General features: G+C 48.9%; 1 protein-coding gene and 2 long non-coding RNA genes across 16 annotated transcripts; 1 reads left to right on the top strand and 2 right to left on the bottom strand.

The window, feature by feature from the left end:
• Positions 1 to 712: 712 nt before the first annotated feature.
• Positions 713 to 3,403, bottom strand: LOC120655459 (pre-mRNA-splicing factor cwc-21-like). Of its 14 annotated transcripts, XR_005667529.1 has the most exons (5): positions 2,769 to 3,403; positions 2,301 to 2,453; positions 1,407 to 1,862; positions 1,185 to 1,318; positions 713 to 1,112 (listed from the first exon to the last, which is right to left on the bottom strand). XR_005667529.1 is itself a non-coding variant. In XM_039933292.1 (4 exons), the coding sequence occupies exons 1-3, from the start codon at positions 3,092 to 3,094 to the stop codon at positions 1,808 to 1,810; spliced, it is 534 nt and encodes a 177-aa protein (XP_039789226.1). In that variant the 5' UTR covers positions 3,095 to 3,403; the 3' UTR covers positions 713 to 1,682; positions 1,788 to 1,807. The 14 variants fall into 14 exon arrangements, 4 of the variants coding, with proteins under 4 accessions (XP_039789226.1, XP_039789225.1, XP_039789227.1 ...); XR_005667531.1 differs by having other exon boundaries at positions 713 to 1,682; positions 1,756 to 1,912; XR_005667532.1 differs by having other exon boundaries at positions 713 to 1,682; positions 1,788 to 1,912.
• A 1,541-nt stretch (positions 3,404 to 4,944) lies between these two features.
• LOC120654010 lies at positions 4,945 to 7,440 on the bottom strand. Its single transcript, XR_005666935.1, has 3 exons — positions 6,773 to 7,440; positions 5,479 to 5,584; positions 4,945 to 5,274 (listed from the first exon to the last, which is right to left on the bottom strand). It is a non-coding gene; the product is annotated as an uncharacterized LOC120654010 (long non-coding RNA).
• Positions 7,441 to 9,424: 1,984 nt separating this feature from the next.
• On the top strand, positions 9,425 to 19,164 carry LOC120655458. Its single transcript, XR_005667524.1, has 3 exons — positions 9,425 to 10,299; positions 11,496 to 11,592; positions 18,913 to 19,164. It is a non-coding gene; the product is annotated as an uncharacterized LOC120655458 (long non-coding RNA).
• Positions 19,165 to 19,984: the final 820 nt, after the last annotated feature.

Here is a 19,984-nt window from a genome sequence, read left to right as displayed (position 1 = left end):
AAAATAGGTCCCTGGAAAAAAAATAAAGGCCCAGGGGCCTGTCGCCCCCCCCAACGCCCCTGTCGCCCGTTGGGGGGGGGGGGCGACAGGTCCCCCCATTTTTTTTCTCCAGGGACTTCGTTGCAAATTTGAAGAAAAAAAATTACACTTTGGGCCTGTCGCCCTATGAGAGGGCGATCGGGGTATATTTTTGAAATATTTCAAAACGGACATATATTTTTGAAATTTTAATTTTTTTAAATATAAAAAAGAAAAAACCGCGAATTTCTGTCCCACACGGAAATATTTTAGTGTCCTAAGCCTGCTAAAATAACAGGGCCTTAGCCCCAACGTCGCCGGGCTTGGTGGCGCGGGCCTGTTACCCTAAGCATCAGCGGGTAAAGAGTTGGCAGGTGTTGGCACCATGTGCCATGTAAAGGCATCCCGCGCGAGATGTTCCCCCTGTCAATCATCTTTTTTGTTATAAAAAAATCATCTTTATAATTAATCTTCAGAAACAGTGCTGGTAAAGTGACTTTGACGTGAAGCTATGTTTCTTCTTTTAGGGCTGAAGCTATATTTCTTTTTATTCTTTTTTAAAAGACTAGATCTATACCCGTGCGTTGCTACGGGGAGAAAATATTTCAACCCAAATGAAAGGATATATAGGGACAAATCGTGAGGCAAATCAAACAAACAAGCTGATATTCATATCAAAATATAACAACAGACATCAGAATAATAATTTAACTCTTTCAAGTTATTTATTGTTGATCACATGGCCATGGTTTCAAAATGCTATCTGCGTTCTGTGAATTTTGTTACTTCAACACAAGTTGCAGTCGAGAACAAAGGTGTAGTGAAAAGAAAACGACGAGTACATAACATTAACTTCAGAGCACGCTGGTCTGAGTCCTAGGACACTGCTCACATCCAAACCCAACAGAGATCAGAAGAAACTGGTCATCTGCTTCAAAGTCCAAAACTTCAAATATCATCAGAGCTAGGCAGCTAGCAGGGCAATCTGAAAAATTCACGAACGATCACTTGTCACGGCTCATATGGCCCTCACGAGCAATATACAGGTTGTTAATTTTAGGTCATTGTGAATCACATTTATGGAAAACATAAACCTGCAAACAGAAATTAAATGACCATTATTCAGAATTTTAGATAAAAAACGCTAATGATATCACTGGTCGCACCTCATATGGCCCTCACCACCACAAAAAAAAAAAGGTTCACGCTAACAGATTACTGGACCAAGAGGAATACTTCATCTACATGTACATTTCCCAATTTATTTGGGAGTACAGGCAGACTTGTACAAGGCTATTTGCTGTAAAATCAAAAGGCCTAACAATGAACCATGATAAATTAATAATGCAAGTAAAAAGGTTATTTTTGTTGTGATGTGCAGTACCTACCTGAGCAACCATGTAGATGAAGAACTAAATCATTTACATCATCACTTCTGAAGCCACTCAATTTATTTTGTGAAACCACAGAGAGTGTATCTAAAATGCCTGCATGATGCCTCATAGACAACATAATTTATTGGTATATATTGCTCATCAGCAAAGATATATGAAACCATAGGGGAAAACCTTTGTTCTTGTTCTATCCACACCGTTGACAAGCAATACCTTTGCTTTATCTCTATTTCTATTCGGTATGGCAAAATACTATGATGTCCATCCATCCTGCATGAGAGAAAATATTTTTAAGAGAAATTAATATGTCCCTGGAAAGTATTGGGATGATCTGAAATGGTACCGATCTGCATTATCAGAAACATTGACATCAACCCTGTACTTGATCAGTAACTTCACGGTTTGTAGGGCGCCTGCTTGAACATCATAATGTAATGTTGTGGCTTCCTTCTGCAGATTTGCATACTTAATTCAAGAGAGCATTGAAAATGTTCTTGCTCCTGAGAGACCAAACCAATATGATAAATAAGAGCAGCTGTGTATCACTGTTTTGAACAAGTAACAATTTCAATGGTGAGAGCATTGCATCGAACTGAAGATTTCATTTGTGATAATGATTGTTGAATTGAAGTCAATGTAGTAATTATGCTGTGAATGCAAGGAGTGTGACAAAACCTCTTTGTTAACATAATATTTCTTCATTCTGTAATAAATAAGCAGTTTAGGTAATATTTCTAATTGTTGCATATTTATTAAAAAAATATAATCTTTCAGCAAATTCAGGTGCATTGAACATCAAATTGTGCCCATCCCTTTTCCTTTCGAACACATTGTACCACCCACCAACAGGCAACTGAAGCATGCAAGGCAGATTGTCGTCGTGGTTACCTATGTGCCGGCAAAGTCACAGAGAAGGTGCTTGGCTGCTTGCGGAGGAATCTCAGGAATAGCGAGATGCAAGTGTTAGCATTCTGCTCGGTCCGCCCAACGCTGTTGTGAGCAAGAGCTTGAGCTGGCCGCACGCCTAATTGCCTCTGATGCCTAAAAAAGAATTTGGCAAATGTTAGGACGAAGCAACATAACGCAGTTGGAGAATGAACAACAAAACAACAAAAGGCAATACTTGAAACATTGACCTTTGCAGTTTTGCCATTGGACCCACAATTCATAGGCACAAATGGTCCCACAGTGTCATTCACTGGGAGTGGCAGATTCATGAGTGGTCAATGTTTGCAGTCCTAATATTGCAATTTTTTCCTTCAATATGGAATAATACGATAATAAACACAAAGATAATCATCATGCGGCCTTCTTCTTGTCCTGGCAGCTTGAAAAGCATTACAACGAGCATCATACCCTTCGCCCTGGGCACGAGGCCGGCCTTCATCCGCCGCCGCCTCGGTCTCGGCGGCCTTGGGCTCTTCCTTGACGCGCACATCGATCTCAGCCTCTGAATACCCCTGCTCCTCGAGCACGTCCCTCAGCATGAGCAGCCACAGCTCCACCTGCGGCTTCCAATCGTGCTCCAGAATGTCCTTGTCCAGCTTCAGCGTCCCATCGAGGCTGGAAACGGTGTGCTGCGGGTCAGGGGTCCCGCCGCCGCCAGCCGCGGAGGAGGACGCCTGGACGTGCCCGGTCGTGCCGGACCCCACGCACTGCCGGGTGGCCGCAGACCCGCGCATCGCTGGCTGGAGTCAGCGCCGCGCGCCGGGGGTCGCCGCCCATGCCAGATCCAGCCGGATGCCCGCGACTCGCGGGGGAGAGACCGGCGGCGATGAGGACAGGCAGGGGGGTGGCGACGGCACCGCGAGTTGGAGTGGGGTGCGAGCGAGGGTCACGGCGGCGGCGAGTGCGAGTTGGAGGGGGTGCGAGCGAAGGTCACGGCGGCGGCGAGCACGGAGGGAGAGACAGGGGCGATGGCGGCAGCGATCGGGGGAGAGGGGCGACGGCGGTGGAGAGCGGGGGTGAAGGCGCTGGGCGCCGCGACGTCGGCGGCGCATGCTAACTAGCGCGTGCGTGCTAGGAGCCGTGATAGCGCTCGATCTCGGACAGCGACGGGTTTTGCTTTCTAGGAAAGTGTTTCTTCTCCATGATTTTCTACTTTTAGAAAGTTACTTCTAATATGTGTATGTATAACTTTTTTAGACAACTATTGGATGATAATTTTTCAGCATAACTATTAGATGATAATTTTTTAGCACAACTTTTATGATACTTGTAACTTTTACGTATAACATTTTCCAACCAATTTTTTGTAGGACAATTTTTTAACATGACACATACAAATTTTGCGCATAAACTTTTTCCTACCTCCTTACTAGATGATAACTTTGAATATAACTTCCACCGAAACTTCTCAAACAACTTTGATGCATAAGTTTGTGATACAATTTGGAAAAATACAACTTATCGAGATAACTTTAGCATACTTTGTACAAAAAATTTGTTAAAAAGAACATCTTCAAAATTGAATATAAGGAAAGTAAACAAAAAAAGATTGAAAATAGAAAAGAGAAAGAGAACACTAGGTAGTTCGAATACATAACGTATGTTAAAGTATGCGTGGCTCGGGCCTATTACGTAGAAATATAGACTCTAAATTAGACTAGACCACTAGGCTCTTATATCTCCTATATGTGTGCACGAGAAGCATGTGAAACGAGTTGGACGGTTGGTAATCGAGCGCCAGCAGGCTTGCTGACGCTCGCGCGTCGTATTGGATTTCCCGACGACGGCGGGGGCGTGGAAAGGGCGAGGGCGTCGGGGCGGACCAAGGGGAAGGTGGCGGCCAACAGCGAGGGAGAGGGAGGCATGCGGGGTGGGACTGTGGGAGTGGGAGGCGGGTCGGGGGAGGGTTTGGAGGGCTCAGATCGCACGGGAAGAGGATGGGGCAATCACAACCGTCGCAGGCTTAAGTTAACCAAGGGAAGGGAGCAACGATGTAGACGAAAAAACATCATCCTTAGTCTATTTTTTTTATAGTAGAGATAGAGACAGAGAAGAGAGAAATGACAAAAAAATTTTTTTACAAACCTCCAAAGACGGATAAAGAAAATCACAGTGCGCGTAACAAAAAGGCAATCCACGTTGCGCACGACTTGCATATACAAAGAGTATTACACTGCCGATCATGTGACAACAACCCTTTCGCGAGTCAGGCTGAGACACCTAACACGAGTGCACGACAAAGGCGATACAATATGATGTGGTGATGAGGAGCCAGCGCAGCACCGTGCGCGCGGCCGGAGAATGATGGATCAGCCACCGCGGCGCACCTATCCACCACCGGTGACCGGGCTTCGGGTTGGGCAAAATAAACCAAGAACTGAGGACCGAACCGAATTTACCGAGAACAGGAACCAAAAGAACCGGAACCGAAGAAGTTCGGTTCTTGTTTGGTTCCATGATCAGAGGAACCGAACTTTTCTTGGTACTAGGTTCATACCCGTGCGTTGCTATGGGCAGAAAAAATTCAACGCAATACATAGAACATGAGCGATATGGTGATAATTTAACAGACAAAATGAGCTCGAACACAAAGCACCTAAGTGTATATTTGCTTTTTTGAACACGCCATATATGTTAGTCACATGATCCATGTTTCTATATAAAAAATCACAAGTCCTTAATTTTATCTACTCAAGAAAAACCCTAAAAGAAATCCTAGTTAAATTTATTTCTTAATATATCTAGCCCCAAAAAATTTGATCCTCTGTTATTTGCTTGCTGAAAAAAAACCATGGCCACAATAGATTAATGGTGCCCAAAAATTACAAATGAAATTTCTCAACTTCTTAGTCATCCAACATGACAAGAAACACTATACAGCTCCACCAGTCCTCCTGGGCTACTGTACTAAAACCTGAAAGATGTGGGAAAGCATCAAACCACAAATCATCATATCTGTATAACCATTATAGAGTTTTCACCGATTATTAGAATCTAATCAGGTGTCACATTAGAATCAAGCCATCATGCATCAATTACCAGGATCACATCATAATCAAGCCATCATCCATCAAACTGTACAAAGCGCAAAAGATATTTAATCAGGCAATGAAGTTACCTGGAAGCTTTGCATCATCAATGTATTGAACCATCCAATTGAACCATACTGTATTTTGAACAATGGAATAAGTATGGGTTCAATCTTTCCGAATTCTGCTTCCCTGCTGAGGAACAATGGAATATATCAAGTTTACGGTACTCCTCCTACTTCCATCCCATAGTATCCAATCATCTACAACCAAGAAGCTACTACAAGAAAATTCTAGTTACAAGGTTCAGGTGGTCAGAAAATTATTCAGCTCATAAATCATCAATGCAGTTCTTGTGACAAGGTAAGTAGAAAATAAATTGACCTAATTTATTTTTGAATATGGAGCAATGGTGCAAAATTGTTTTATATATATATATATATATATATATATATATATATATATATATATATATATATATATATATATATATATATATATATTGTAGTTGATGTACAGGTCAGTGGGCTCCTTACAGTAGCAGGTTCATGGTATTTTAACAAAAATAATAACATGCCAGATGCATGAAATAATTCTTCAGTTGACCTTGATGATGTTTTATTAGCCCTTGAAATTTGTATATAAAATGTAAAACTGGCATACATGGATGGCATTGTTATTATTAAATGTAGTTTGGAGTGACAAATATACATGATTCTATATCAAGGATCAGACCAAACTAACCTGATATCTTGAAATGTTAACCAAACAAATTCCTTGATCTACTTAAAAGTGGTTTAGCCAACAGATAGCTACAACTTAGAGCAAGAGTAATAACCCAGCCAACTGCTGGCTGTATGGTAGCTATGCAGCACGGATACGGATACACGTATCGATATCGGAAGGATACGGATACATGGATACGTCAAATTTCTACAAAAGTTAAAGGCACAAAGGTGTATCGGAGTATCGGATACGGATACGCGGATACGTATCGGATATGTGATACGGGGTCATGTTGAAGTATCGGGGTTATATAGTATGGTAGTGCCATGTCACATAAAGCCTTCACAAACAAACACTAGTATAATGAGCTGGCTATATGATTGACTATATGGTGGGACAATGTATTTAATGCTTCCATGTGCACATGATTTGTTGTGAGGTATATCTCTGTGGTAACAACACAACCAGTTATGCTCCTCCAAACTCCCTCATCACTACTCTTGCCTAGCCTTTGCAACGATGCCGAGTACAAATTTTGTATCTCAACCAACACAAAAATACAATCCATCTCACATGCTTCAATAAGATCATTCAAATCAAGAATAAAAAATCTGAAAAATTGCGACGGGCTCAGTACAAGGGCAAGGAGCTCAGTACCACGGTCATCGGCCTCTGTGCCGCCCGTCGCCATGCTCTCCCTCGGCGGGCCCAAGGTGGGCAACTCCGCGTTCATGGACAGGCTCAACAGATGCGGCAAGGTCAACCTCCTGCGCATCGTGAACGCGGGCTATGCGGTCACCAAGGTGCCCAGAGTGGCGCCGCGGCAGCCGCACAAGAAGGAGCAGTACCAGCACATCGGCGCGGAGCTCCGGATCAACAGCAAGAACTCGCCGTGCCTCCGCCCGGACGCAAGACCCACCTGCTGGCACGACCTGGAGGCGTACCTGCGCACCTCATCGACGGGTTCACGGGGACAGGGCGGCCCTTCCGACACGACACCTACCGCAGCGTCATCCGGCTGTCAGATCTCACTCCACAACACATGCTTTGCAATTGATTGACCAGGGAATCGAGCAAGTGAATGGAGATTGAGGATTGGGGATGGAATCAGGCAAGGAGTTGGCATTATCCTTTGATTTGACGAGCGGAAGATTGATTTGGTGTGCACCAGAGCGATTCGGCAGAAGGAGAAAAGGGATGGGCACGATGGAGGCGGGACGGAGCATTACATCCGCCGAGGAAGACGACGCCCATTGCTTTCGCCCGCAGCAGGCTCGGAGCGGGTCAGGATGGCAATGGAGCGGGGATAACCGGTCAAGATGGGAATGGGGCGACCCGGCCCTGGCTTGGACCCGGCCCCATGGCCTTGAGGCTAATTCTAGAGGTAATGGGTCGACCTATTTTTTCTAGATGTTACGGTCTTAATGGCCCATTGGGTATTATGGGTCAACCCAAATATTTTTTTATAATCCTAAACTATGAATACTATCAACACTTTTAGAAAAGATAAGATTCAAGATTAAAACATATCATAATAATATATTAAAATTGTTAGCAATGCATCAAATTAAATATATTTACTAGCGATCCATGATTTTAATTTTATCTATTTTCACTTCTAACGTATGATATTCCTCAATATATTTTGAAGTATATAAAATATAACAACTTATGACCCATTGTATTTATTCAAAAGAATGAAGAAAACCAATAAATTAAATAAGAAATCATTAATATGACAAGTGGGTCGACCCATAATATCTATTGGATCAATAGGTTCCGGCCCTATTGATCCATTTTGAAATTTAGAGTCAGCCCCTAGAACCCAGAACCTATTGATCCATTTTGAAATTTAGAGTCAGCCCCTAGAACCCATTGGCCCTATTTTTATGGGTCGGGTCAACTACCCAATAAGTCGACCCGACCCATTCCCATCCATAAAAACCGGGGGAGCGCACACCGTCCCCGCCCCTATCCCCAAATTCTAATCCCCGCCCCGGCCCCGAAACACCAATCGGAGGAGAAATGCCCCGTCCCCGTCCCCGTCCTCGTCGGGTCCCCGTGCGATCAGAGAACCACCAAGCAAATAAATCGCAAAATGAAATCAGATGCTCGTATAACAATTAAAGGAACACAAATCCAAGCACGAGCAACGTACATAGTCACACATCGAGCAAACAGTTACAAGCAAAGCAAGCCACAAGCTAGCAGATTCAACACAAGACTACAAGCTAGCAGATCTACTCCTGAACGGCTTGGACTGAGCAGCAAGTGGCGTCGGTGGCTTGCTTTCTTCACTGGGCAGCGGATGAGCGGCAGTGCGGCACCTCCGGCGTCCGGCCATCAACTCTGGTCGCGCCGCGCTCGATGCGCCTCGCGCTTGTGTGGGTGGCCACCGCACGCCGGGCCCCCTGTGGCTGCGGGATGGGAAATGGAAACAGGACATTAGGGTTTGAAATATGATGCTTATATACTCTATTGTGGGCTATTGGGCCGTGAATTTTTCTATGGGCCGCTTGCATTTCGGGTCCCCGTGGTACGCGGGGGAAAACTCCGCCCCGTTCCCGCCCTGTTCCTATTCGGGGCCTGCCCCGCTTCCCCAACGGAGAAGATTTAGCCCCCATTCCCGTCCTGTTCGGGTCGGGTCCCCGCGGGGATCCGCCCCCACGGGGAAAATTGCCATCTCGAGGAGCGGGCGCTGTCTCGGTTATGCTGCTTCAGCCGGACGACTCATCACACGCCCGCTTCATTCTCTCTCCTCCCTTCTCTCTTTTCCACATAAATTTTTTATGACGTGGACAACCATTTAGCCAGCTGACTGGATTATAATACTAGGGTTTCTTAAAGAGAGGTGGCTCCCGAACACATGAGAGCAATTCACGCTAGGGCACGTGTACGGCAGTGAATTCCCGGCTTGCCACGTTGCGCGCTGCACTCCTGCGGGCGCTCCTCCCCGCAATCCATTTGTTCGGAAAACCCCCCTAGCTAGACCAAACCCTACCTTTCCCTCCGCACTGACCTTCTCTTTCCTCTCCCTACCGCCGCCGCCGCCCTACATGCTCGCTGTGCGCTCCTCCTCTCCGGAGCTAGCGCCGCCGTCGTTCTTCACCCTTCCATCCAGTGGCGAATCTAGCTCAAAAATGTAGAGGGGGCTCATATCCACTCTCTTTTTTTTTCCTCTCCTTCTCTTCTTCTTCCTCCCCTTCTTCTTCATTGTTACATACTAAAAATAAGGGGGGCTTAGGATGGTATCCATGGCCCATGGGTCTTAGGGAGGTATGGGGCCCTTAACCCCCTGTAGATCCGCCCCCATCTCATGTCGTTCTTCACCCCTCCATCTCATCTCCCGTCGAGCATCGAGCGGCCCTGGCACTACTCCCTCTCCTCTCTCGCACGCGCTTGGATCCATCAAGGAATGCGGCGGCGGCATGGCAGCCCGGAGCGCGGCGGCCGGCGGCAAGCCCCACCCAACCAGGCACGCGGAGGAGCGAGCGGGCGTGCTGCAGCACCAGGGGCAGCCATGGGGACCCTCGAGCGCTTGATTTTCACGGTCGGCAACTGGATCCGCGGCACGGGCTAGGCTATGTACCGCCTCAGATCCACCATCCATGGCAGCCTCAGCGTCGAGGAGCAGCCGCCTCCCTCCGTCCGCTCCTTCTACCTCCCCATCCCTCCTCCGCCAGCGGCTCCTTGCTCCAGCCTGTGGTTGTTTCCTACCAAGGATGGGATAGGGTCTTCGTCTAATCATTTCGATTTCGATGTGGTGTGGAGCTAGCTTTATTCCATCGTTCAGCTTGTCGTGTTCATCTCTTAGGACCTGATTCAGTGGTGTCCGCATTCGTCAGTATGCTCTCTGTTGGGGTTGTTCCTAACAGGGGGAGAATAAAACCGAAACAGTGTTCCTAAAGATTGGATTAGCTGTGGATGATGGTAATGTGATATAGACAATTTCCCCTTTTCTGTGTACTATTTGTTCCAACTGTCGTCACTTATTTGTGAACTTGCATTGCAGTTAGTTTATTTTTCTGTGAAAGGGAACTCCTATGAGCAACCAGTGGGGCTCCCACCTTACTGTCAACATCGTCGTCCAGCATGACAAGCACAAGCGAGAGCAGCAGTGAACTGGGGGCGCTCTTTCTCGTCTGCTCCTTAATTGGCTGGTCGAGCAATGTCTTCTGCCCAAGGTATAAACTCGCGGGCTAAGACGTTTAGCGGAAGTCCTTCCAAAAAGCTAAAAGAGCTATAGCGAAAGCTATAGCGGAGCTATCCATTTAGCGGTTTGTAAAAAAAATGCATAATGTGGCCAATAACATCAGTAATGCAACCAATTTCAGCAAATTTTTCATTGGTCTAACATTCTAAAATAGACTCAACACATCTCTTGACTGCCTAACTGTGCCCGTAATGCTTTGTCTATGGTCCACCCTAGTTATATTGATTTTTTATTTCTTTTGGCTACATCTTTAGCGGAAGTAGCGGACATTTATTATCACTAAATCCTATAAAAACCCCTATAGCGGACATAGCGGACAAATAATGTATAGCGTAGCGGGAGATCTCTTAAAAAACTAATAGCGGACAATAGCGAGCTATTAGCGGGCTATTTTGTACCTTGCTTCTGCCGCATGCATCAGAGGTAGGCAGGCAGCAGTACTCAGATGCAGGCAAGGGGTAGCCAGCCCTGCCAAGTAAACTGATTTCCATTTTTTCTTTGGTCCATTGCTATATGGATTTATTTTACAAGAGGCATCATGGTACATGAAAATGCTCCTCTTAGTCATGTTCTCCTAGCTACTAAATCTAATTTATCACATTAGTATCCCACACTATAATAGGACATTAGTTATCATTGCAATATAATACCATTCTACTAATAGTCCAAACTTTAGGACATTAGGTGGGTCAATAATATTTCCTGAATATTTCAGGAATGTTTATTTGCCTAACCTCTTTGGTTCTATGATTTCAGTTAATTCTTAGAAATACCAACATAGTGAAGTATCATTTGGATTAATAAATTTCTGTTATACCTGACCTTATATTTAGGTTTCCCTTTTTGCCTAGCTCAAGCTTTCAAATACGCAGGTAGAGAGCTCAATGCTTAGGATCGTTAATGCATATTTATTCAACTGCTATCAAAATCCCCACGACAATAAGATTGATGTGTATCATGGTCTACTTTGCCATTTCAGAAGCACCTACAGATCTCAAACTTCTTTAGCTAATGTGTAGTTTAATCCCAAACCTACAACCTTAATATTTTATTAGATATTTCTTTCCCTTATTGCCAATATTACCTTTTCCAAGATCGCCTACTAGGTTTCTAATTCGTCATGCCCTTTATATCGTTAATTCTAGATCGGATTAATGTTTGATGCAGGTTGGTGATCAGGTGGATATCTTGCAGATTTAAGAACTGAGTCAATGTTTGAGGGCTTGGGTAGGAGGCTACCTGTGTCTGCGCTAAGGTATCTCAGGTACATGCTAGAACTTCATGTAATTGTGCTTTGTTGAAATTTATTATTTCAGGATTCAGAGAATTTTCCCCTGCAGGACAAAGTTCTTCCGTATGACCACCAAGTTCACATTTCCTATTAGCAAACAAATGGTTTCAATGGCTGTAGCTAATCTTTTAGGAAGAAATGGGCTTTGCTATTTACCTATGTGATATTACTTACTGACATAGGGAGAACTAAAGTTACATGTTGTTTTCCTGATAAATAGACAGTAGAAAATACATGTTAGTTTCTTTGCAAATTGAACAATAGTGTTGTCTATAGTTGTTTCTGGCTTACGGAGTTACGGGTATTGTTTCTCCTATAGGAAGAACTGAGGTTTCAAATTGTTTGGTGCTGCTGATTAGAGCTTGGAGCTGTTGCTGCCTGATGGAGAGAATAATTGTCTCTATTCCTCCAAACCCTAGAAGGGTGGAATATATATTTCCTATACATGATCCTCTAGATGGGCCTCTATACATATGCTCACATATACACCAACACTCCCCGCAGTCTGAACTACCGGCGCAGCAGTGTTCAAGACTGGACAACAAGAAAGCCAACACCCCCCGCAGTCTGAACTACCATCGTAGCGGTGTTCAAGACTAGACAAGAAGAAAGTACAAAGGGCAAACACCCCCCCCCGCAGCCATAACTAGCCACCTGCTACGTTGAGGCTGGAGCGAAACTCCGAGAAGGTCGAGGAGGGTAGTCCCTTGGTGAAAATGTCGGCAAACTGGAAGGTGGTCGGGACATGGAGTACCCGAACATCGCCGATGGCGACTCTGTCGCGCACGAAGTGCAAGTCGATCTCCACATGCTTCGTCCGCTGATGCTGAACGGGGTTGGTGGAGAGATACACGGCGCTGACGTTGTCGCAGTAGATGACCGTGCTCTTGGTGAGCGGGCTGTGGAGCTTCGCCAAGAGCTGTCGGAGCCAGGACGCCTCCGCCACGCCGTTAGCGACAGCCCGGTACTCCGCCTCGGCACTGGAGCGGGAGACAACCGGCTGTCGCTTGGACGACTAGGAGACCAGGTTGCCGCTCAGGAAGACGGCGTAACCGGAAGTGGAGCGGTGAGTGTCCGGGCAGCCAGCCCAGTTAGCGTTGGTGTAGACCACCAGCTCAGCAGAGGACGAGCGGTGAAGCACCTGGCCGAGGTCCACAGTGCCACGGACGTAGCGGAGGAGACGCTTCAGGGCAGCAAGGTGTGACTCCCGGGGATCATGCATATGGAGACAGACCTGTTGAACAGCGTAGGTGAGGTCTGGCCTGGTGAAGGTAAGGTACTGCAAAGCACCGGCCAGACTCCGGTAGGCAGTAGGATCAGCCACAGGAGCACCCAGATCAGCAGACAGCTTCGCCTGAGTGTCAACAGGAGTAGAGCAGGGCTTGCAATCAGTCATCGTAGCCCGCTCCAGAATATCGAGCGCGTACTGCCGCTGGTGAAGGAGAAGGCCAGACGGGCGAGGCTCAACAGTGACGCCCAAGAAGTGGTGGAGCTAACCAAGATCCTTCATAGCAAATTCCTGCTGCAGAGAGTAGATGACGCGCTCAAGCAATTGCTGACTGGAGGCTGTGAGCACAATATCATCAACATAGAGCAGCAGGTAGGCAGTCTCATCCCCACGGCGGTAGATGAACAGAGAAGTGTCATCCTTGGCCTCGGTGAATCCCAAAGTGAGCAAGAACGTGGCGAACCGAGAATACCAAGCCCGAGGAGCCTGCTTCAGACCATAGAGAGACTTGTTGAGCCGACAAACCATGTCCGGACGATTGGAGTCCACAAATGCCACTGGCTGAGAGCAGTAGACTGTCTCTGACAGAGTGCCATGAAGAAACACATTCTTCACATCGAGCTGGTGCACAGGCCAAGAGCGAGAGAGCGCAAGCGAGAGGACCGTGCGTACAGTAGCAGGCTTCACCACTAGACTGAAGGTCTCATCATAGTCCACACCAGGCCGTTGGGTGAAACTTCGGAGAACCCAGCGAGCCTTGTAGCGCTCCAGTGAGCCGTCAGCCCAACGCTTATGCGTTCAGATGCACTTGCTTGTGACCATATTGCCACCAGACGGACGCGGCACGAGGTCCTACGTCTGGTTAGCAAGAAGAGCCGCGTACTCCTCTTCCATCGCGCGACGCTAGTGAGGATCCGCCAAGGCATCGCGGACAGAGGAGGGTACCGGAGAGACCTGCGGCTCTCCCTCGGTGGCGAAGAGAGTCGCAGCCTGAGATACCATCCCCCGAGTCACCATGGGATGGATATGTCGAGGATCCCGATGGACGACCGGCGGGTGGTACACCGCCGGCTCGACTCGAGAGTAAGGCGGCGGAGGCGGCGGCAAAGGCTCCGGTGTAGGCATCGCAGAAGCCTCCGGAGCCGGAGGCGGCGCCGGTGTCGGTGTCGAACGACACCAGTACACCTGCACCGGCTGAGCGTACCGCGGCGGCAACGGTGCCGGCGCCGAACGACGCTGGTACACCTGCACCAGCTGAGCGTACCGCGCAGGTGCAGGGGGAGGCACTGGGGCCGCGCGTGGCGCAGCAAGAGACACCGGGTCCGCGCGCGGCACGATCGGAGGTTCGGGGCCGCTCGTGGCGCGACCGCGGGCACCGGGGCCGCGCTCGGCGCAGCAGGGATCACTGAAAGCGGTGCCGGTGCACCGGGAGAACCTGCAGGAAAAGGACAGACATGTAACGGTGAATGAACCACCGGGTCAGTCGAAAACAGTGACTCCAGCTCGGGCTCAGGAGAAGGTGTGGAGGAGGTGGAGTAGGGGAAATCCGACTCGTCAAACACGACGTGTCGGGAGATCAGGACACGGCGAGAGGTGAGGTCAAAGCATCGGTACCCCTTTTGATCAGGGGAGTACCCAAGGAACACATGAGTCAAGCGGGGCACCAGCTTGTGAGAAGCAGTGGCGGAGGTGTTAGGGTAACACGCACACCCGAAGACCCGAAGGTGGTCGTAGCGAGGAGGGGTACCGAAAAGAGCATGGTGTGGAGTGGGAGCAGGAGAAGCAGTGGACGGAAGGCGGTTAAGCAAGTAGGTGGCGGTGTGGAGACTCTCAGCCCAGAAGCGCGGGGGCAGAGAGGTCTGGATCAGAAGAGTGCGCACGACATCGTTCGTCGTGCGAATCATCCGCTCAGCCTTGCCGTTCTGAGGAGAGGTATGCGGATAAGACATACGCAGCTGAACACTCTGAGAGAGGAAGAAGGAACGGGAGGTGGAGTTATCGAACTCACGCCCGTTGTCACACTGGACGGCCTTAATGGTGATGCCGAACTGAGTGGACACCTAGCCAAAGAAGTGGAGGAGGGTGGGGAAGGTCTCAGACTTGGCGCGCAAAGAAAAAGTCCAAGAGTAATGAGAAAAATCATCAACAACCACCAGATAATATTTATAACCCGACATGCTGAGTACAGGAGATGTCCACAGATCACAGTGAACAAGATCGAAGGCATGCGCAGCATGCGCAGAAGACGAAGAAAAAGGATGTCTGACATGACGACCTAACTGGCACGCATGACAAAGGTGCTCAGCAGGAGTCCTAGTACATGGAACATCGGTACTACGACCTAGCTGAGCCAAAATGTCGCGGCCGGGGTGACCAAGCCGGCGGTGCCAGGTGGTGGAAGACGGCGTCACGGCAAAAGCAGCAGACGAAGAAGTAGTCGAAGACGGAGCAGCGGAAGCAGCGGAAGCAGGAAGACGAAGAGTGTAAAGGGCCCCGAGCTGTCACATCGGAGGAGCGGACGCCGGGAAGCCGAATCCTTCACAGTAAGACCAGAAGAGTCAAATTCAATGGAATAAGAATTGTCAGCAGTAAACTGGCAAATGGAAAGAAGGTTGTGAACCATCTGAGGAGCAACAAGGACATTGGGAAGACGAAAAGAGCCAGGAGCAGAACCCATGGCGGTGACAGGAAGACAAGACCTATCACCAACCATGATGGAAGAAGGATAAGAGGGGTGTGGGGGTCGGACAGAGGAGAGGATACCGACATCTGGGGTGGTGTGGAAGGAGGCACCCGAGTCGGCGATCCACTCGGTGCTGACCAGCGGCGTCAGTCCCATGGTGCTGAAGGACTGCGCCAGAGCGGCCTGGTCCTACCCCCCAGGCCAGGTCGGCTGCTGGCTGGGCTGAGCGGGCGGGGTCCAGGGTGGCGCGAAGAGGGGAGCAGCACCGGTGAACATGGCCGCCGGCTAGACCTGAGGACGAGGCCCCCCCGGACCCTGGAACGGCCACATCGAGATGCGCCCTGACCACGAGTTGCTGAAGGATGGCCAGGGCATACCTCCAGGGGCAGGAACGGGAGCTGGAGTCGGCGCACCCCGACGGCCTCCACCGGTACCGGTATCCCCAGAAGCAGGACCACCAGTACCACCACCACCCCGTCCCCCCCGCCGACGACGTCCACGGCCCCCTCCACCTCCGGGTCTGCCCGGCGGGAGCAGCACCAAGGAGGGAGGTGGCAAGAGCGCCGGAGGAAGCCAGTGGAGCGGCCACGAGCGCGGTGGGGGTGGACGAGGATGATCCGGGCGCGAGACCCCTGGTGATCTCCTCGAGGGCGAGGTCGTCCTGGACCTGCAGGAAGGAGGAGAAGGGCCGCTGGCGGGTGATGCACGTCTTCAGGTGGTCATAGGTGCTGCTCAGGCCGCGCACGACATTGAGCACCAAAACCCGATCAGACACCGGGCACCCGAGGTCGTAAAGAGCATCAGCCATGCCCTTCATCCGCCGGCAGAACTCACCGACGGAGAGGTCCCCCTGCTCGAAGGTGTGGAAGCTGGCGTCGAGCTGGAGAGCGCGGAACTCGGTGTTGTCGAGGAACTGCCCCTCGAGCGCCACCCAGGCCTGTCGCGCGGTGCCGCCTTGGGTCCTGACGAGGTCCTGAAGATCTAGGGAGATGGTCCCAAAGATCCAGGACATGTCGACATTGTCGAGGCGCAGCCACACCACGTCCCGCACCTCGATCGGCGTGTTGAGGAGAACATGGTCGTCGAGGGCGTAGCGGCGGAGGGCGAGGAGGACCTGGTCCCGCCAGCATCCGTAGTAGGAGGACGTGGGGTCGAGGAGGACGGTGACCAGGGCCCGGATGTTCTGGACGCCGGCGGCCTGGAGGGGGCGGGGCCTGGTGGGACGAGGCGGCATGCTTGACGAAGGGGACGACGGGCCGCGGGCTGGGGAGGAGGATGTAGTGCTTCGCCTTAGCGACCCGGCGAGTGAGAGCGTCAGCCGTGGCGCGCTCGAACTCCCAAGCGAGGGCAGCCACGCGGACCCGCTCCTTGGCTGCCGTGGCCTCCGACTTGGCGACAAGGAGGGCCGCGGCCTCTGACTTGGCGACGAGGAGGGCCGCGGCCAGAGCGGCATCGGCCTGCTGCCCACGGAGTGCGGCAGCGGCGAGCGGCGCATCCTCGGGCGGCATCCCGGGCCCAGGCCACGCGGGAGAAGCTTCAGGAAGAGCGGCGTTGGCGGCGGGCTGCTTAACGCCGCGACAGCGGCGCGATGGGCGGCTGCGGCGGATGCAGCGGTGGCAGCGGCGGCGGCAGCGTCCCCTGCGCCCGCGGCCCTCATGCCGCTGGCGGCGGCGGGCGGCAGCGGCCCAGGCGGCGGCTGGGGTGGCGCGGACAGCACAGGCAGCTGTGGCAGCGGCCCGGGTGGCGCCTGAGGCGGGGCCCAGGCGGCGGCGCGCCCCCCGCGCCCTTCGCGTCTGCAGCCCCTGCTCCCGCGGCGGCGCCGTCGGTGCGGGCTCCAGCAGGACAAGGGCGGCGGCGGGCTGGATCTGGGGCCAGGCGGCGGCGCCGCCCAGCACGCCTGGCGCTGCGCCCCCCGCGCTCGCGCCAACGGCTGCTGCTGCGGCGGCAGCGGGCAGGGGCCCCCGGTGGCCCCAGGCGGCAGCGGCCCCCGAAGCAGAGAAGGGGGTGGCGGCACCCAAAGCAGAGGAAGGGGTGCTCGGAGCAGAGGAAGAGGAAGGGAGGGAAGGGAAGGAGGAGAGGGGAGGAGGCCGGCGGCGCCGGCAGCTGCGGGCTCGATGGGAGGGGGAGAGAGAGAGAGAGGAGGAGGAAACCCTAGGCTAATGATACCATGATGGAGAGAATAATTGTCTCTATTCTTCCAAACTCTAGAAGGGTGGGATATATATTTCCTATACATGGGCCTCTATACATGGGCTCACATATACACCAACACTGCCTTCTCTTGTGTGCAAATACAACACATTGCAAGGGTCGGTTTACCTTTCCTACTTTGCTTGGTTCAGTCTTCTACTAATGTGGTGCTACTCTATCGCCTGAAAGATGGAGCATCAGTTGTATGGGCTGCCTATCAATACCAATTATTAATCTGTTGACTTTTTGGCAAATTAAAGAATAATATCATCTATAGATGCTTTTGACTCACCAACCAGCTAGAAATTAGTCTGCTATTTAGTCTCAAGGACTGGAGTCCTATATTTGATTGATTTTTCATAAACCTCTGACGTTATACTCAGTTAGTAGAAGTTAATTACAAAATGGCTTCTCTGATTTTATGAAAGATAGCTTACTACCTTGGTTATGTGTATTTTGGAAATACCATCCAATGTGTTGCTGATACATGATGGCTGTGAATTTCAAGTGCATTTGGCATCTTCAGTTTGAGGCTTCTGAAATGCTTACTCCATATTCAACTATTTTATATAGCCCTCTTAGGAGTAGTAAGGGTGTGTGATATGCTATCTAGAGTAGTTAATAAGTATTATATTTCATTTGGATTAGAACACCAAAATACAAAGAATTTTGATGGAAGGTATGAAAAGGGCCAAGGATGGACGGAATAGTTTGCATATGCAAGCCTACAAACCTTTGTTTTCATTTGCTTGCTATAAGTAGTTTACTGGATTGAATCATTGACGATGTAGTTGAGGTCGTAAGGAACCTGTGTGATGCTTTATAGTGTTTAGATACAATTGCTATACGCATTATGTGCAGATGATGTTAAAAAAATGTGTGGCGATAGCCTTGTTATCAAGGTGGCTGCCTTATTTTTTTCCCCGCAAAGTGTCTGCCTAACCTTTTGGCATATGCAAGACTACTCATGCTGCTGCACATTATTCCGTTTCTCTATTTCTTTCCAAATGTGTTACAGTTTTCAACAGAATGTGGTTATGAAATATAATGCTTTTTCCTGTTAACTGTAATACCAAATCTGTTTTGTATTAGACTGTATGTACAAGCACCTTCCTCAAATTCATGTACAGAAGAGAGTGAGTTATACCTACAAATGTGATTCATTAATCGCATTATGCATTCTCTTTTGCAGGTGGAAATTTTGGATCCAGAGTCCAGACCATAGCTAAGGGAAAAATGAAAAGTCACAAGTTCCTATTCACTACTTAGTAGCAGTTTGTTGCAGTGGAATGATTACATTTTGTAACCTACATGATCAATTTAAGTAGAAAACATCTTTACATTTTCGATCCAGTGATTCTTTGAGATTCTGATGAACTTTGCCTACTGTCATTATCCTTTGTTGTTTCTTAACGGGTAGCAGTATATAGCCGTGGCATTTGGTCCCACTGTTGTAAGATCAATCGTGTTCTTTATGAATGTCATACACTTCTTATTGACATTGGTCCACTTTTTATGCTGTATGTCAAAAGACATATTTAAGGGAGCATAATCCCTCTCCTTTTTCTGCCATGCAGCATCAGTATCATCGGTCGCTCTCACTGGCGCAAGTGGCTCTATGGTACACGGTTCGTTGTGTAACCAATCCACCTCAGCACAAATGAAGGCTAGGTCAACCTTTTTCCTCCATTCACCGTAGTTGTCACCTTTGAGGACCGGGATATCTTTGATGCAGCTCATCAAGTACATCCCTCCTGAAATCACAACGAAAAAGTGAGAACACAATAACAACAATCGCATGCCTTAGTTCCAATGTTGGTCAAAATTAAAACATACAACTGTTTATACAATTAAATCTACATCACTATTGGGATTAAATATAAATAAATGCAAATAACCATATAAAATATGATATTGTTATTAACAACGTTGGTCAGAAAATAACAATACCATAATATATTCATAATACATTCAGATGATCTCTTTAATCATGCTCTTAAAATTTAATTGTCCTGTTATTTCGAATTAACTTAAAGAGCAACAAATTAATCATTTGCAGCGAAAACATGTAAAAACACTAAAAGTAGCATTATTCAGAAGCATCTCTATCATTTATCTTTCTCTCTAATTAATTCGTCTCGTTGGTTCAAAATTGAATAGAGAATGAAACATCAAAACTTGTCAAAATTTAACAAAAAGGCTTGTGAAATGATGTAACTACAACATTTTTTCTTTCACTATGCAGTATGCCTGATCAAGGAAGT

Source organism: Panicum virgatum, chromosome 1N, assembly GCF_016808335.1.
Source record: "Panicum virgatum strain AP13 chromosome 1N, P.virgatum_v5, whole genome shotgun sequence".
In the NCBI taxonomy this organism is placed as follows: domain Eukaryota; kingdom Viridiplantae; phylum Streptophyta; class Magnoliopsida; order Poales; family Poaceae; genus Panicum; species Panicum virgatum.
The sequence above is the reverse complement of the archived record's forward strand: the minus strand, read 5'-3'. Positions and strand labels throughout refer to the sequence as shown.